This window comes from Aptenodytes forsteri, unplaced genomic scaffold, assembly GCF_000699145.1.
Source record: "Aptenodytes forsteri isolate BGI_AS27 unplaced genomic scaffold, ASM69914v1 Scaffold182, whole genome shotgun sequence".
Classification (NCBI taxonomy): Eukaryota; Metazoa; Chordata; class Aves; order Sphenisciformes; family Spheniscidae; genus Aptenodytes; species Aptenodytes forsteri.
Window position 1 is genome coordinate 1,529,231 of NW_008795932.1, and position 14,954 is coordinate 1,544,184.

Sequence of the window (14,954 nt, forward strand, 5' to 3'; positions counted from 1 at the left end):
TTTTATTGTGAATTAACTTCATTAATTTAAAATAGAGAGATGAACAAGCCAAGCCATTTATCACATTTTGTAAGCACTGTTCCATAATTTAGTGTGACAAATGTTTTTTTAAAGACCAGTGTGGCACCAGTTCTAGTTTTCAAACTTTTTAAGTTGTTCTCAACTATGTTTATAATATCTTTCATTCAGTCCATTTTTTTTTACATAGATTAAGAACTTTCTGGTATCCTCAAATATTAGCTTGTAACAATAGTTGATCTATATCACACTTAACAAAAGTTAAAAACATCTTACCGCAATACTATAAGGAAGCAGAGTGATTTATCCCCATCGCATTGGTGTTGCACTAATGATTTCTTTCAAATGGATGCTTATTTTTTAGATCAAACGGGGGCTTATTTTCTACAAAAAAAATTAGTTTATAATGTAGGGAGGAAAAAACATACCAAGAAAGAGATTAGTGCCTCTGGAGTATGCTGCCTGTTTAGAATTGTGCACTGTCTTTATAATTAATTGAATTTTCATTAGGTGACTCTGTTTTGCTGTGTCCTAAATAGCAATTGCCTAGCAAAACTTTAAATGGCATACAATTCCCTGATTCTGTTTTTACAAGACATGGTATGTTCCTACAGGAGTTTAAAAGAAAAATAGCTTGAATTTTATTTAAGTAGTACGAAGTTAGGATCATAAAACTACATTTACTCACTGAAGTGTGTTGAACTTCAAAGGTTATAGGCAACCTTTAGTTTCCTAATTGTTGAATAATCAGTTTGTATGAAAATTAAGCCTCTTGTTTATGTATGTGTATAACATTTATGAGCCTTGCTCTGGTTTCAGAGTTGGCTTAAGCTGGTTGAACTGAGGGCTGCTGCCAAAAGGAATCATCCCATCCTTCTTTCCAGTCTCACTGTGGCTTTGTCCCATTCACCGTTCAGAAACCATACCTCTAGAAATGGTGCCAGGGAGTTGTAGGGATATGCGTATGCTCCAGGGCAGATGGGGAAAAAGGGGGAGTAAATCATGCCTTTCTGAGGTGGTCCAGTATATGATCACCTGAAACCAACCATGAAAACTGCATACTGGATTTGAAATCATTCAATTTTGAGAACCTATCTATGCATTTAAAGTTGGTGAGTAGAATTTAACAGCCTTGCAGTGAAAAATTATCTCACTGTTGTGGACTGGTTTTGTAACCCCTGGAGGAATTTATCTGACCTTTAGGAAATGACCTACGCACACTGGAAGTTCTTTAGAGCAAGAGAAGGACCTTCTGATATGACTTGACACCATTTAAAGCATTTTGAGAACAAATGATGTAAAAGTCGTAAGTTCTAAACAGAGGAAGAAATACACTATCATTTTTCAGAAAATTTTGAGAACTGGTTGTTTGCAAACGTTGTCCATGAGAGGAAAATTGAGACTAATGCAAGAGAAATGGGTGTAAGGCGAGAGTGTGACTTAAAAGATTGTTATGCTCTAGAAGACTATGGAAAATAACTCACCTTGCCATACTAACAGTAGGTAGATGCTGCCCTGGAACATCTTTACTGTCTGTTCTGCCTGTTTGACATAAAAAACTAGCAAACTATTATTCACACTTTATTGAAGGTAAAGCAAGCTAATCCATTAATAATTTTTTCTCTTTACTGCAGTGGAATTTGCTGTTAAAAAGATTTTCTTTTTAAGTCAACAGTTTAGATGGGTTTCAATTACAGAACGTGAACTTTTTTGAATACAAATGAATCTTCCTTTTATTCGTTGTTCAATGCATCTATGTGACGTAGTATAATTGGCACTGAGGTCATTATCATACCATAAATTATGCATGAGCAAGTTTTATTCATGCTATTGTAAATGCGTCCCAGCAATGTTGAAGTTGGGGGTTGTGACATATCAGCCTTGATAAATTGGAGATACTGTTCTGGAGAATTGTTTTCATCTGCTTTTCCCGAAACTCTTCAATTCCTCCCTTTACAGAGACAGATGACTATGCAGAGATTATAGATGAAGAAGATACTTACACAATGCCATCAAGTAAGTATGGTAGTTAACTTGGGAACTTTTCTATCTGAAAGCTTTGGTTTAGCAGGGACTGAATCTTATATTTCAGCCCTAAGGAATATGTTTGCAAAGAAAATATTCTTTATGATGTTTTGAGAACTCATAGATTCAGTGTTTTCAAGTTCAGGTTTTGAAGCAAATAGACCAAATTCTGTTTTGCTGCTGTCAGTGACTTCACAGTGAAATTCCTTTTATGTCTCAAAATGTAGATTTTTTGATTGTGATGCTGAACACAGCAGAAAAGAGAAAGAATGGATAAGATTTCTGTGATAAGAGCAAACAATTTGGAAAGCTTCTGTGTATTGCTGTCTAACTGTATCTCACCCTTGCTCTATGACAGACTTGCTGCTCTCGAATTCCGTGATAGAGGAAAGTCATCTGTACCACATGCAATTGTGTTAAAGATGAAAAACTTTAGGAGCAAAAATAAAAATTCAAAGTTCTTCTGAGTCTTCATCTTTGAATTCAAAAAAATGTTGCATTAGCTACCACAAGGATTTTGTCTTACGGCATATTTGAATTATAATATAATCTTAAACTGTCAAGGCTACCTAATTTAATGTGAAAGTTTAGTATTCTGATTTTAAAACTTGTGTCTGCGAAATTACAGTTGTGTTTTGGCAACCAAGGATTTCTCTAGAAGTAGACAATCCGTTGATATGCAGACCTGCAAAAACATCGGGTTTGGTTCATGTAAGAAGGGAGGATGGTCCTAAACTGGTACCATGTTCTGCTGAAGAACCATGAAGGATTTCTAGTTTACCATGTGGCAGGAATGTTTCATGATCACTTCAGTCTTTACAACATAGTTTCCACTACTGTGGAAAATATTTAAAAACCAAGAATATATGTTTTGAAAAACATATATATTTGAACGTAAATATTTGAAAAGCAAGAATATATGTTTTCCAGAAATAAACAATGTTTTGAATGTCTTGCAGTAAGTCACTACATGATTCTACTAAGTTAATTGCAGGATCAAAAAGTACTATGATAAATTATATCCTTTATTTTTTGTTAACATGTTAACATTGTGTGGTGTGTGTCCCCCCCCCCAGTCTTTTCATTTAAATTCTCATGGAAGTAATTACTTGTGGGCCCAGCCCTGGATGATGCTGAACGCTTAAGTATGCCTTCAATTCAAATGGGCAGTTGAAGTGAAATTCATTAAGTGCTTTGCTGGGTTGAAGTGGACTCAAGTGTTCAGCTCTCAAAGGACTGAGTCAGTAAAAATCACAAGAACAGACCTGTGACTTCTGCTAATGTAAACTTAAAATTGCATCAGTATCTTTCTTCATTTTTTAAAACAATGTTAAAAAATGTTTGTCCTTGTCTTGATTTTAAGAAGCTATATCTAAGTAAGCATTTGATTTTTCTCTTAATTGCACTGCAGAAAGCTATGGAATAGATGAAGGTAACAGGAGACCCTTTACCCATCCCTGTATGCTTGCAATTTGGAATGATGTGGAATTTTTAAGTTTACTATTCACTTTCATTTAATAAACATTATTTATTTATTTATAGTTAAACCAGTTAGCTTTGGGATTTTAAAGAGGAAAATGCAGTACTTAAAAAAAGAAATGAAAAGGCATTTATCACTTTGTTATCCAGCTCTAGATGACATTATTTCTGTAGTGTTAATGAAGTCAAAATCATCACTCATGAAGTCCTAAGCTGGTTGATTTTTTTTTTTTTCTCTGAATAATCTCTCTGAATAGAGGTGAAAACATATACTGTACATGCTTTTCTGCTATTCCTGAAATATTTTTCCATGTCTGCTAGAAATTAAATTGCAAATGAAGTAATTCAATTGCAATTGATTAAATGTTTTGCTGAAGTACTGAACCATTTTTATCAGTAATATTCTCAGTCTGTTAAACAGCCAACTTAACAAAATTGCTTAAGTCCACAAAACATATCAATTTTACTTCAATTACACACTATTGATAGAGGTGTAGTCCACTGAAAATTCTGCTCTTTAATTTTATCTTTATTTGCCATGCTCTTGTTTCTGTATTTTTTCTTGCAGTTACCTCTTTAAAAATTCTCCAGGCTTATTTGATGGTTCCAAAATCTAAAATACCGCATAGTGGAGTTCTCTTAAACATATAAAGGGATGTGTGCTAAGGCTGTATTTAATATCATAGGTATTGCCCTAGGCTATTTGTATTCTTTGTCTTTTACTAGCTATAATTAAGAAGGATTCAATTAAGTCTATTGCATTGAAATAAACAGTGCATAGTAGTTAATTTAGCAAATTAGATTTCACAATTCCTTTTTCATTGCTTTGATTCAAACATTTGTTTAAGAGGTTTCCACTGTGTGTATACAGCATTTGTATAGGTTGGTGTGCAGCAAAAGTTAATCTTAGCTATTCATATGTGAGACATTTGAGTGACTTACTTTGAGTTTCGTATCTTGTGGATTATTTCTTTGCCCTTCATCAGAAATTTGATATTTTAAGTGCATTATATTCTTATAGCCAGAGATTATGAAATTCAAAGGGAGAGAATTGAACTGGGGCGCTGCATTGGTGAAGGACAGTTTGGAGATGTACACCAAGGAGTTTACATGAGTCCGGTAAGCCTCACTTCTGAAATAAAAAAAAACAAACAATAAAACCTTTCTAGTTAAAAAATAAAATAATAAATCAATTTATTCCTCAGATGCCTTGGTCTGAGTCTTCCAGAACAAATGAAAATTGACTTTGTAATTTATTTTTCAGAATAATCAGCATGTAGAGAATATTTCCCATGTTTCAGATAAGAAGAAAACTAGCTCCAGAGTAGTTTCTCTGCTCCTATATCCCCATTTTTTTATAGATTGGGAAAGGAATCAAAAAAGCCAAGTAAAGTAAATTATTCAGGACTGTACCAAAGCCACTGGCTGAGTCGGAATTAGAAGTCGTTGCTTTCAACCCCAGCCATACGCTTTCTTCTTTATTTTGAGTGTGTCCAAGCATGGTAAGCACACGTCCCTTTGGCCGTACTCCCCTATTGAGCATTCAGTGCTTTAGAACCTTTTCCAAAGTTTAAAACAGTATTTATGGGTGTTCAGCCTGATCTGGGGTTAGGTTCAGCGTTCAGTGCAGAAGCTGCCAACTGTGTCAGGATAAACTAGTCTAAATACAGAGAAATTTTAGTCTGTTATGCTGGAAGGGCAGTAGCCTACAACAGAGGGACAATAATGTTAAACAAATGTGTCTGTTTCTCCAGTGAGCGTCTCACTGTATCTCTCACAAAGAAGCTTGTATGTTAATAAAGTTACTACTTTTTCCTAAAAGAGAAGAGACAAAAAACTTGGGCAGTGCTCCAGCAAAACCCCAGTGCACAAGAGTCACCTCAGTGAAACCAGTGAGGTTGGTGGGACTGGCGTAATTTAGGCCAGTGCTTATGTGTTTTTCTAGACTGCAACCACAAAGATTAGGATTGCAATTTAAATGGATGAAAAATTAAGTTTGTGGAAAAAAGCAAGAGAAAGCTGGAAAATTATTTCATTTCAACCAATTTCAAGCTAATAATAAACTAATTGTGCAAGTGCAAAATGAAGATTTATTTCTCATTTGAAGAAATTAAGTGTCTGGATTTTCAATAGATGAGGTAATTCATGTGGACAACAATCTAGTTCTAACTTCAGAAACAGTCTTTCCCAGAAACAGCTGGTTAGCGTCTTGGGCTCGGTGGGTTAAATAAATAAATCTTTAATGCAATATTTAAGTAAATAAATAAGGATATATGTTATATATTTCAGACAAGTTTGAAGTCTGTTCCAATACCTGAATTTAGAGAAGCAGTTCTGATATATTTTGCGTTAAGGGAGATCCTTATTTTTCATTTAATCCTGTCCAAGTTAACAGGACTACTTGAGGAGTAGTGTTTCACTGAACTTGGGGCACAGTGGATAAATCTAGTGCTCTGTAAAACCAATTAAAGACCCCTTTTCTTAGGGTCTATTGTTCTGAAAATGCTGTCTCTCTCCATTCTTTTTCTTGAATTGGAAAACAGATTTTATTCAGTCATCCTGTGTCTAGTGTAAGTTTTTTAAATGGCAACCTGCTGATTACTTTTATTAATAAAATTTTACTACATTTAAGACACTTGAATATGTGAAGGGAAAACAGAAAGGTATTATCATTAAATTTTAATGTACTAGTCACAGAGTGTAACTTAAACTTTTGGAAGAAATCTTACAATAGATAAAAGATTAGTTACAATAACATCATAGCGTTTCCATCCTTGTATATATTCAGCTCGTGCAAAAATGTAGGGGAGATTTCTGGCCTCTTGTTCTGCTAGCTCAAAATCTCATTTATCCCTGTTCATTGCACTTGTAAAGTTCTTACTCTAGTGACTGTGCAGCATCCACCTCTTCTTGAATGCTGCTTACTAATAGGTATTCCTGAAATATCACAACCAGCCTGTATTTATAGGATGCTGAATGGAAAATGTATATATACATGTAGGATCCTATTGCTCAGACGTAAGCAATTCAAATAAGACTGTCTTTAAAGGCTGATTTACTGTGGGATTAATGCAAAAGTGTCATTTAAAATAGTGTTTGCTGCTCAGTGCACAAACTGTTGCCAGTCTGATATATCCTCACTGTTTTGTCTCCTTATTCAAAAACAGAAGATCAGCAAAACCCTGATATCGGGCCTTTTCCTGTATTTATTTTGCACGATGTCTGGAGTCTTTGCTGGTTGCAGACACTGAAACTCTTCCTTTTGATGCTAATGTTGGTTACGAGATGTTTCAAAAACTCTCTCTGTAACACCAGGACAGGGACTGGTCTGGCTCGCCTCCAGAGGTCTCATCCAGTGCCAATTACTGAATCCTGATTTCAGAAGGGAATAAAATAATCTTAATTTACCACCAGTTTTTCAGTCAGTTTATGGGCATGTTTATGAATGAGAGAAGGCTTTAATCAATATTTTCCTGCAAAGTCAACTTGAAGAGCTATATTGTGAGTAACTTAGAAAGTAGACATTTAAGCCTGAAAAATATAAATATTATTCTAATTCTGATAATGGTTGTCTGTAAAAATAGATTTAAAATAGAGCAAGCGTGAGCAGACACAGAACATAACTCTGTGAATCTTCAGCTCTCACTGGCCTTAAAAAGTAGGTGAGGGCATACATCAACCCTGTAGCCTTTTGGGAAAAGGTTCATTTGTAATCTTCCCGTTAAACAATGCACAATTCCCAATTTCCCAGTTGGAAGGAAGGCACACCAGTCCTTGAGCAGGCCTGTACCTAATGTAGAAGCTTAATTTTAAAACACTTCAGCTGCTTTCAACCCATTAAGAACTTGTATGAGTGACATCATCTGAGCAATGCATGTTCCTGTGGGGATACACTGTGTTGTAAAAATACCATTTTCTAAGTAAGTTGTGGCATTTTTGAATACTAGTGAAGCTCAAACACCTAAAGCTTCTTTTTGGGAGAAAAGCGCTTGCAGCTTCACTGTGCTGTCTAACTTATCGAAAGGGTATTTGTAAAACATACCAAAGCAAGAAAAGATGAAAGATGCTGCCTGAACCAAGAGGCCTCCTTTGGGCTGTCTCAGTGCTTCTCATTTTTCAGTATTCAGAGGATAAGCAATCAGATGGTAAAAATCTGTTTCTAATTTTGAATACGTGTTCAGTTTAACTCAGTTTTAAGCCCTTGATAGAGCAGATTGTGAAGCTAATATGTAAAATCTTTGTTTTACTTTCCTTTGCAGTTTGAGTTCAAAATTATAGCCAGTCTTTGCTCTGCAAGAGCCACAAAAAGTTCTTTATTTGGCTTTCCAGGTTGCTTGCTTGCATAAGCCAAGTGTGGGTTTTAGGCATATATTTACTTGTTTCCTCTGCTTTTTCTAAATACTGTCAAGAGTTTACCATCTGCAATAACGCAAAAAGTTTAAAGTACTATTCAGTTAAACTTACTATCTTTTGTCATAGTTTTTGTACAATTTAGCATAGTTTAAAACAGATTAAGTATTTCCTAGGTGCATTAGAGGTAAATGTTGTACACTAGGTGTCTTGATTATAATAATATTTTAACAGTGAAGCTTTCAAAATGTAATTTCTTAACTAAAGATATTTTAGTTAATAGTAATTTTCTCTAAAGCTGTTTTGCTAGAATTTTAAAGCACTTAGCTTTTGGTGGGCTATATTTCAATTATTTCTCAATAATGTCTTTCAGGAAAATCCAGCTATGGCTGGGGGGGGCAAAAAATCAAAACATAAAAACTGCACCTCAGACAGCGTTAGAGAAAAATTCTTACAAGAAGCCTGTGAGTATTAAAATACTTCTTTTGGGGTAGCTTCTGTAACTGGTCCTTGCAAAAACTGCAGCCGTCTGTGCGAGAAACTTCTGATACTAATGTAAATCTTTTATTAATATATAGCATGACCTTGTCCTCTCCTGCAATATGTGCCAGGAAGACTGCTTTACATCCTTGCATTGTCCATGTATGTGATTATATGTGGGTTCTTTGATTTTCTAAATTGAACAGTGATGTCTGACTCCTGTAAGGCTTCAGAACCAGTTTTGGAATATTAGAGATCTGATCCTCTGTTTCCTTCTTTCTCCTTAATGAATTAAAAAACCCAGCACTTTTTTCAGTGTGTTACTTTAGAAGGTCAGGTGGTTGTCTTTGTTAACAAAGTTGCTAAAAATGTTATGTCTAAGAGAGATCTGTTTTGAAAATTCAGAATTAAAAATTATGATAGAATAAACCATTGCCCACAAATATTGCCTTCCCCAAACGGTAAATTTCCTACATGGAGGAAGGCTTTTTGTTGAGGTGAATACTGACAGAAAACTTCTATAAGAATGTTGTAGTTACTGATTTCTCTACTGTTTGGTTTTGTAAGCAAATTAAGATATGAGACTTAGGCCTTAATTTTTGCCTATTATCCTCTGCTATTGTATATCTATAAATCTCGTAAAGGTATTGTATTATATGAACAAATTACTTCGTTATGGCCAGATGTTACAGTATTCTTTTATTCACTATTCCTTTGTTCAGGGATTTTTTTCTAATTGTTCAGAAAATCTGTGCTTATAGTTAATGGCTTCTTATTTTTGGATGTCAGATTTTTCTTAAATTACTGTAATTTTTTCCATTACATTTCTAGCTGTTGGAAAAGTAAATACCATTGCTTACAGTAATAACTTAGCAGTCAAAGGTAGGCTGCTGTCTCTTAACAATGTAGAAAATAATTGCTCATTGAATGCTCCTTATTATGCTTTGAGCTTGACAGATTAGGAAATGCCAACGTAGTAGACAGATAAATAGTGCTTTTCAATTTTGATTTAATAGTTTTGCCACTTCTTCCTTTTTTTTATTCTAATTCCAATCTGTTACCTTTCTCTTGTTTGCATTGAGATTGTAAACTCTCTCAGAAGATACCACCTCCTGGTTTTTAAGAGCACTCTTCAAAAGGCCCAAATCCAACATCCAGAGAGGCAGCGTTGGTTATTTCACTGAATTTTATTACTTAATATTTCAATATTAGGAATATTAAAATATTTTGGGGTTTTAGTTGTTTGCTTGTGGTGGAGTTTTCAGTGCTGGAAAGATTTAATACTGATTCTTGCAAAGAGGAACACCTCAGTATAAAAAGTAGATGAAAGAAAATGTTTTTACAAGCAGCACCTGTCTCTTCATTCCTGTCTTTGTGTAGCAGTCCATTACTATTAGTGCATTTGTATATGCTAAAATACAAACCACCCAGTTTGGGGAGATTTTTATTGATCTTCCACTGGCTTTGGTAAACTTCTCCTTTCTGCAAGTAGATTATTCTTCTTACCTCTAGAAGCTGGATGGCAAAATGATGTAATAACTCTACTACCTTTCTGAATTTGTGAGTTTGTCAGCTAACATTGATTCAGTTAGTTTCTGGGAAGTACTTTCCAACAATGCAGTATTTTATGTTTAAAACTGGCAAGACCATATGATATAAACCTATTTGTGTTAATTGCCTTTCCATTGCTTTGATAATTAAAACTGTATTCCTGCTTCATTTTTACATCAGTGATGCAACATTTCCATGTTATAAAACATTGTAAATTGCATTGAGTTCGACTAGCACAAGAGAACCCTAAAGCTAAATAATTGGGGTTTGTTTGGAATATACTCTTTCTTTACTGAGATTTTAATACTAACATGGGGTTCAGATAAACTAGTTTAGCAATGCGTACTTTTTCGAGTTGTCAGAAATAGCTTCCGTCTCTGAAATTCCGTTTACTTCAAAAGAAAAGAGGGAAATTGAATGATTTAGGAATCTAGCTTCAATTCTATGTAGTATTTTAGCAGTTGTTATTGCCCGTTTGACATTTCACCACATTATTTATTCTATTTATTAATGTGTTAAGCTATGTCATTGGTAGCATTAATATTTTAAATAATATGTTATCTTAAGTTTGTCCATATAAGTTTCTTTGCAGGAAAATATGTTATTGAACTGTTGTAACAATAGGTCTTACAAACAGTATTGTCCAAGGATTTTTCTTGGGGTTTCTGGTGTTGCAAGATGTGTTGGTTATATGGCTGCTGTGTACCAGTGTACAGAAGTAGAATTCAGAGCTCATCAGAATAGGAATCCAAAAACACCTCCTGGTTTTCACTTGTGATTAATTAAAAGCCAAAAGATAGCGGTTTTTATTCTTCCCTAACTTTAGGCAAACTGAAGCAGACTTTCCAGTTTGGTAAATACCATGTATTTCTGTTGACACTACAAACTGTAAATGTACAAGAGATACTACTTTAAGATTAAATTAAGGATATTTGTCAAGATTAAATTAAGGATGTTTGTCATGCATATGTTAGAAGAGAAAATCTTAAATCAGAGGACTGATGTTTCATTTAACCTACCAAATACACCTCCCCAAAACATTAGTAAGCATTGAGTCAGTTGCCGAGGCGAGCAGCTCCGGTGCTGGCATGATCTGCAGCGGAGCACTCCAGCACGGTGTCCAGGGGGGTTTCCTGAACCGGGGCGATGCCAGTGTCACTGAGAGAGCCGCCAGGAGCCAGCAGCTGTCGCGAGTGTGGCTGATGAGGCTTGGGCGGGGCCAGGAGCAACGGCGGGAGATTGAAACGCGGTGTAACCACCACTAACAGTCGCTTGCCAAGGCGATCAGCTCTGTGCCGACGTGTTCCACAGTGGAACAGAGGATCGCGGTGTACAGGGGGGTTTCCTGAACGGAGCAGAGGATCGTGGTGTACAGGGGGGTTTCCTGAACTGGGGCAACACCAGGGTTGCAGAGGGAGCTGCCAGGAGCTGGCAGCTGTCGCGAGAGCGTCTGATGAGGCTTGGGCAGGGCCAGGAGCAACCTTGGCCAACCCCCACATCTGTAAAAGGCAGCCCTAGGGAGTGCTAATGACCAGGGCGGGCAAACAGGGCGTGGCACAGCAGTTTGCTTGGAAGGGCGCACAGGGAGGGTGGCCTCTGGAAAATGGGCTATTTTCTTCTGGGAGCCAGACGGAGACAGCCTCCTGTTGAAACAACATGGTTTCCACCCACCACAACAACAAAGCTGTGACTGAAACCCAGGCGGAAGTGATAAAACCTCCCTGTGTGGACACCTACACCCAGACTGACCCCCCAAGAACCGAAAGAGCTGCCCAGACCCAAAGTTGCATGGAACTCCAGAACCTGGAAGTCCCCTAGGGTCCAAAGACGGAGGTGGATGTCATGGGTGCAAGCGTGCCCAGCTGGAGGAACTCTTCAAGCAAATGGCTATGTTACGAGCGGAGCTTAACAGGCAGCGCAGTATCCTGGTATCTGAGCGAGAGATCGATGCATGGTGGTGTGCACTGTCACAAGCTGAGCGGCAGCCCTGCCTTCAGACTTTGTAATGGGAAGGTAAACCTGCTTCCAACCCTGAGGTGACAGACTCAACAAACTCACAAGTCAAAGGAGACTAGACTCTCATCTCTGCTTGGGGCAGGAGGAGGAATCTTCCCGTTCCCCCTGAAGTGCCCCTGTGTAACAGGTATGATGCCCTGGGGCTGGAGAATGAAGAGAGAGTGAGTAACAGGCAAGACCCCGGAAAGGCCAACCATGGGCCAACCACCCACCCGCATTAGAAGCGGTACCACCAGGAAAGTATGGAGAGTATTAGTAATTGTAGACTCCTTGCTGAGAGGCACCAAAGCACCCATTTGTCGCCCAGTGTTGTGGTTTAACCTCAGCCGGCAACTAAGTACCACACAGCCGCTCGCTCACTCCCCCCCAGTGGGATGGGGGAGAGAATCGGAAGGGTAAAAGTGAGAAAACTCGTGGATTGAGATAAAGGCAGTTTAATAGGTAAAGCAAAAGCTGCTTTACAAAAAGCTGCTGTTTTGCAAGTAAAGCAAAACAAGGAATTCATTCACTTCTTCCCATCGGCAGGCAGGTGTTCAGCCATCCCCAGGAAAGCAGGGCTCCATCACTTGTAATGGTTACTTGGGAAGACAAGTGCCATCACTCCGAACGTCCCCCCCCTTCCTTCTTCTTCCCCCAGCTTTATATACTGAGCATGACATCACATGGTATGGAATATCCCTTTGGCCAGGTGGCTGTGCCCCCCTCCCAGCTTCTTGTGCACCTCCAGCCTGTTCAGTCAGTAGAGCATGGGAAGCTGAAAAGTCCTTGACTAGTGTAAGCACTACCTAGCAACAACATCCAAAACACAGCACTATACCAGCTACTAGGAAGGAAATTAACTCTATCCCTGCTGAAACCAGGACACCCAGACAATATCTCTAGAGAAGTTTGCTCACATCCGTGAGACTGACGAGCCTGGTAAAGCCTGTGGACTATCACCTGTTCATACTATTCCAAGTAGGGTCGAATGATGATGCAACGAGGCAACTCAGAAATACCAAAAGAGACTTTATGGCCCTCGGAACAATGTTAAAGAGATCAGGAGCACAGGTGTTCTCCTCTATCCTCCCAGTCGGAGAAGGGGGTTCGAGAAAAAGGAGACAAATTGAACAGGTGAATGACTGGCTGCGTAGCTGGTGCCGTGCTCAAGGTCTCGGCTTCTACGATCTTGGGCATACCTTTGAGAAACCGGGCCTGTTGACAGCTGACGGGGCTCAACTGACCCAGTGGGGCAGGAGTGTCCTGCACGAAAAGCTGGTTGGACTTATAAATAGAGCTTTAAACTAGATTTAGCAAGGGAAGGGGATGGTGTTCTAAGCACTTGAGAAGAGCCAGGGTCTGCTGAGGCATTAGGAAGCAACAGGGAAATACCTGTGAATTGCGTCAAGGGAATTAGGGTAAGCTCCTCTAAAAGGGGGATGTGGCCGATAATCCAGCTGAAGTGCCTCTATACCAGTGCACACAGCATGGGAAACAAACAGGAGGAGCTGGTAGCTGCTGCCCAGATGGAAAACTACAACCTGATTGTTCTCAGAGAAACTTGGTGGGATGAATCACACAATTGGAGTGCTGTGATGGATGGCTATAAACTATTCAGAAGGGACAGGCAAGGAAGGAGAGGTGGGGGAGTTGCCCTCTATGCCAAAAACATCTTTGAAGAGCAGCAATGTGCAGGTTGAGAGCTCATGGGTGAAAATTGGAGACCATGCCAGCAAAGGAAACTTTGTGGTTGGTGTCTACTACAGGCCCACCCGATCAAGAAGAGGTTGATGAAGAGTTCTTTCTTCAACTGCAGGAAGCATCACGCTTGCAGGCCCTGATCCTGATAGGGGACTTCAGCCACCTGGACATCTGCTGGAAAAGTGGCACAACGAACTGCAAGCAGTCCAGGAAACTACTGGAGTGCGTTGAGGACAACTTCCTAGTACAGGTGATGGAGAGCCCAACCAGAGGAGAGGTACTGCTGGACCTGTTGCTCACTAATGCAGAAGAACTTAGCAGAGAAGTCAAGATTGGAGGTACCCTGGGCTGCAGTGATCATGCCATGGTGGAATTCTCAGTCTTGAGGGGTACAGGATGGGTAAAAATAGAGTTAGGACCCTAAACCTCAGAAAGGCAAACTTTCGGCTGTTTAGGGCAGTAGTGTGTGGGATCCCTTGGGAAACTGCCATCAGAGGCAAAGGAGCGAACAAGAGCTGGGAGATATTTAAAGACATTTTTCTTAGAGTGCAAGAGCTCTCAATCCTGATGTGCAAGAAGTCGAGCAGGGGAGGCAGGACGCCAGCTTGGCTAAGTCAAGACCTCTTGGCCAAACAAACACAAAACCAAAATGGATAGGCAGTGGAGGCAGGGAGGTACATCCTGGGGAGATTATAGGGGTATGGCCTGAGAGTGCAGGGAGAGGATCAGGAAAGCCAAGGCACAGCTGGAGCTGAATTTGGCTCAGGATGTGAAAAATAACAAGAAGGATTTCTTCAGGTACATAGGGCAAAAAAGGAAGATGGAAGAAACCATACCCTCCCTGGCTGCAACCGACATGGAGAAGGCTGAGGTACTCAATAGCCTTTCGCCTCGGTCTTCACCAACAAGTGCTCTACCCATGCTCCCTGGTTCACAGAATCCAAAGGCAGGGACTGGGAGAATGAAGTACTGCCCACCATAGGATAAGATCAGTTTTGAGACCATCTAAGGAACCTGAATGTGCACAAGTCCATGGGACCCGATGAGTTACACCTGAGGGTCCTGAGGGAAGTGGCTGGTGAAGTTGCTATGCACTATCCATCATATTTGAAATGTCATGGCAGTCCCGTGAAGTTCCCACTGACTGGAAAAGGGGAAACATAACCGTCATTTTTAAAAAGGGAAAAAAGGAAGACCCAGGGAACTACAGGCCAGTCAGTCTCACCTCTGTGCCTGGGAAGATCATGGAGCAGATCCTCCTGGAAACTATGCTAAGGCATATGGAAAACAGAGGCAATTGGTGACAGCCAGCATGGCTTCACTAAGGGCAAATCGTGCCTGACAAATTTGGTGGC

The 14,954-nt window shown here is 39.1% G+C and overlaps 1 protein-coding gene across 10 annotated transcripts in view; it reads left to right on the plus strand.

Annotated features, from left to right (window-relative positions):
• The window catches only part of PTK2 (protein tyrosine kinase 2), a 215,895-nt gene that overhangs the window by 154,421 nt on the left and 46,520 nt on the right, over positions 1-14,954 (plus strand). For all 10 annotated transcript variants that reach the window (XM_009285068.1, XM_009285070.1, XM_009285071.1 and 7 more), the window contains 3 exons: positions 1,978-2,034; positions 4,544-4,641; positions 8,246-8,336. In XM_009285068.1, coding sequence (XP_009283343.1) covers positions 1,978-2,034; positions 4,544-4,641; positions 8,246-8,336 — 246 coding nt within the window. The remainder of the gene's footprint in view (positions 1-1,977; positions 2,035-4,543; positions 4,642-8,245; positions 8,337-14,954) is intronic.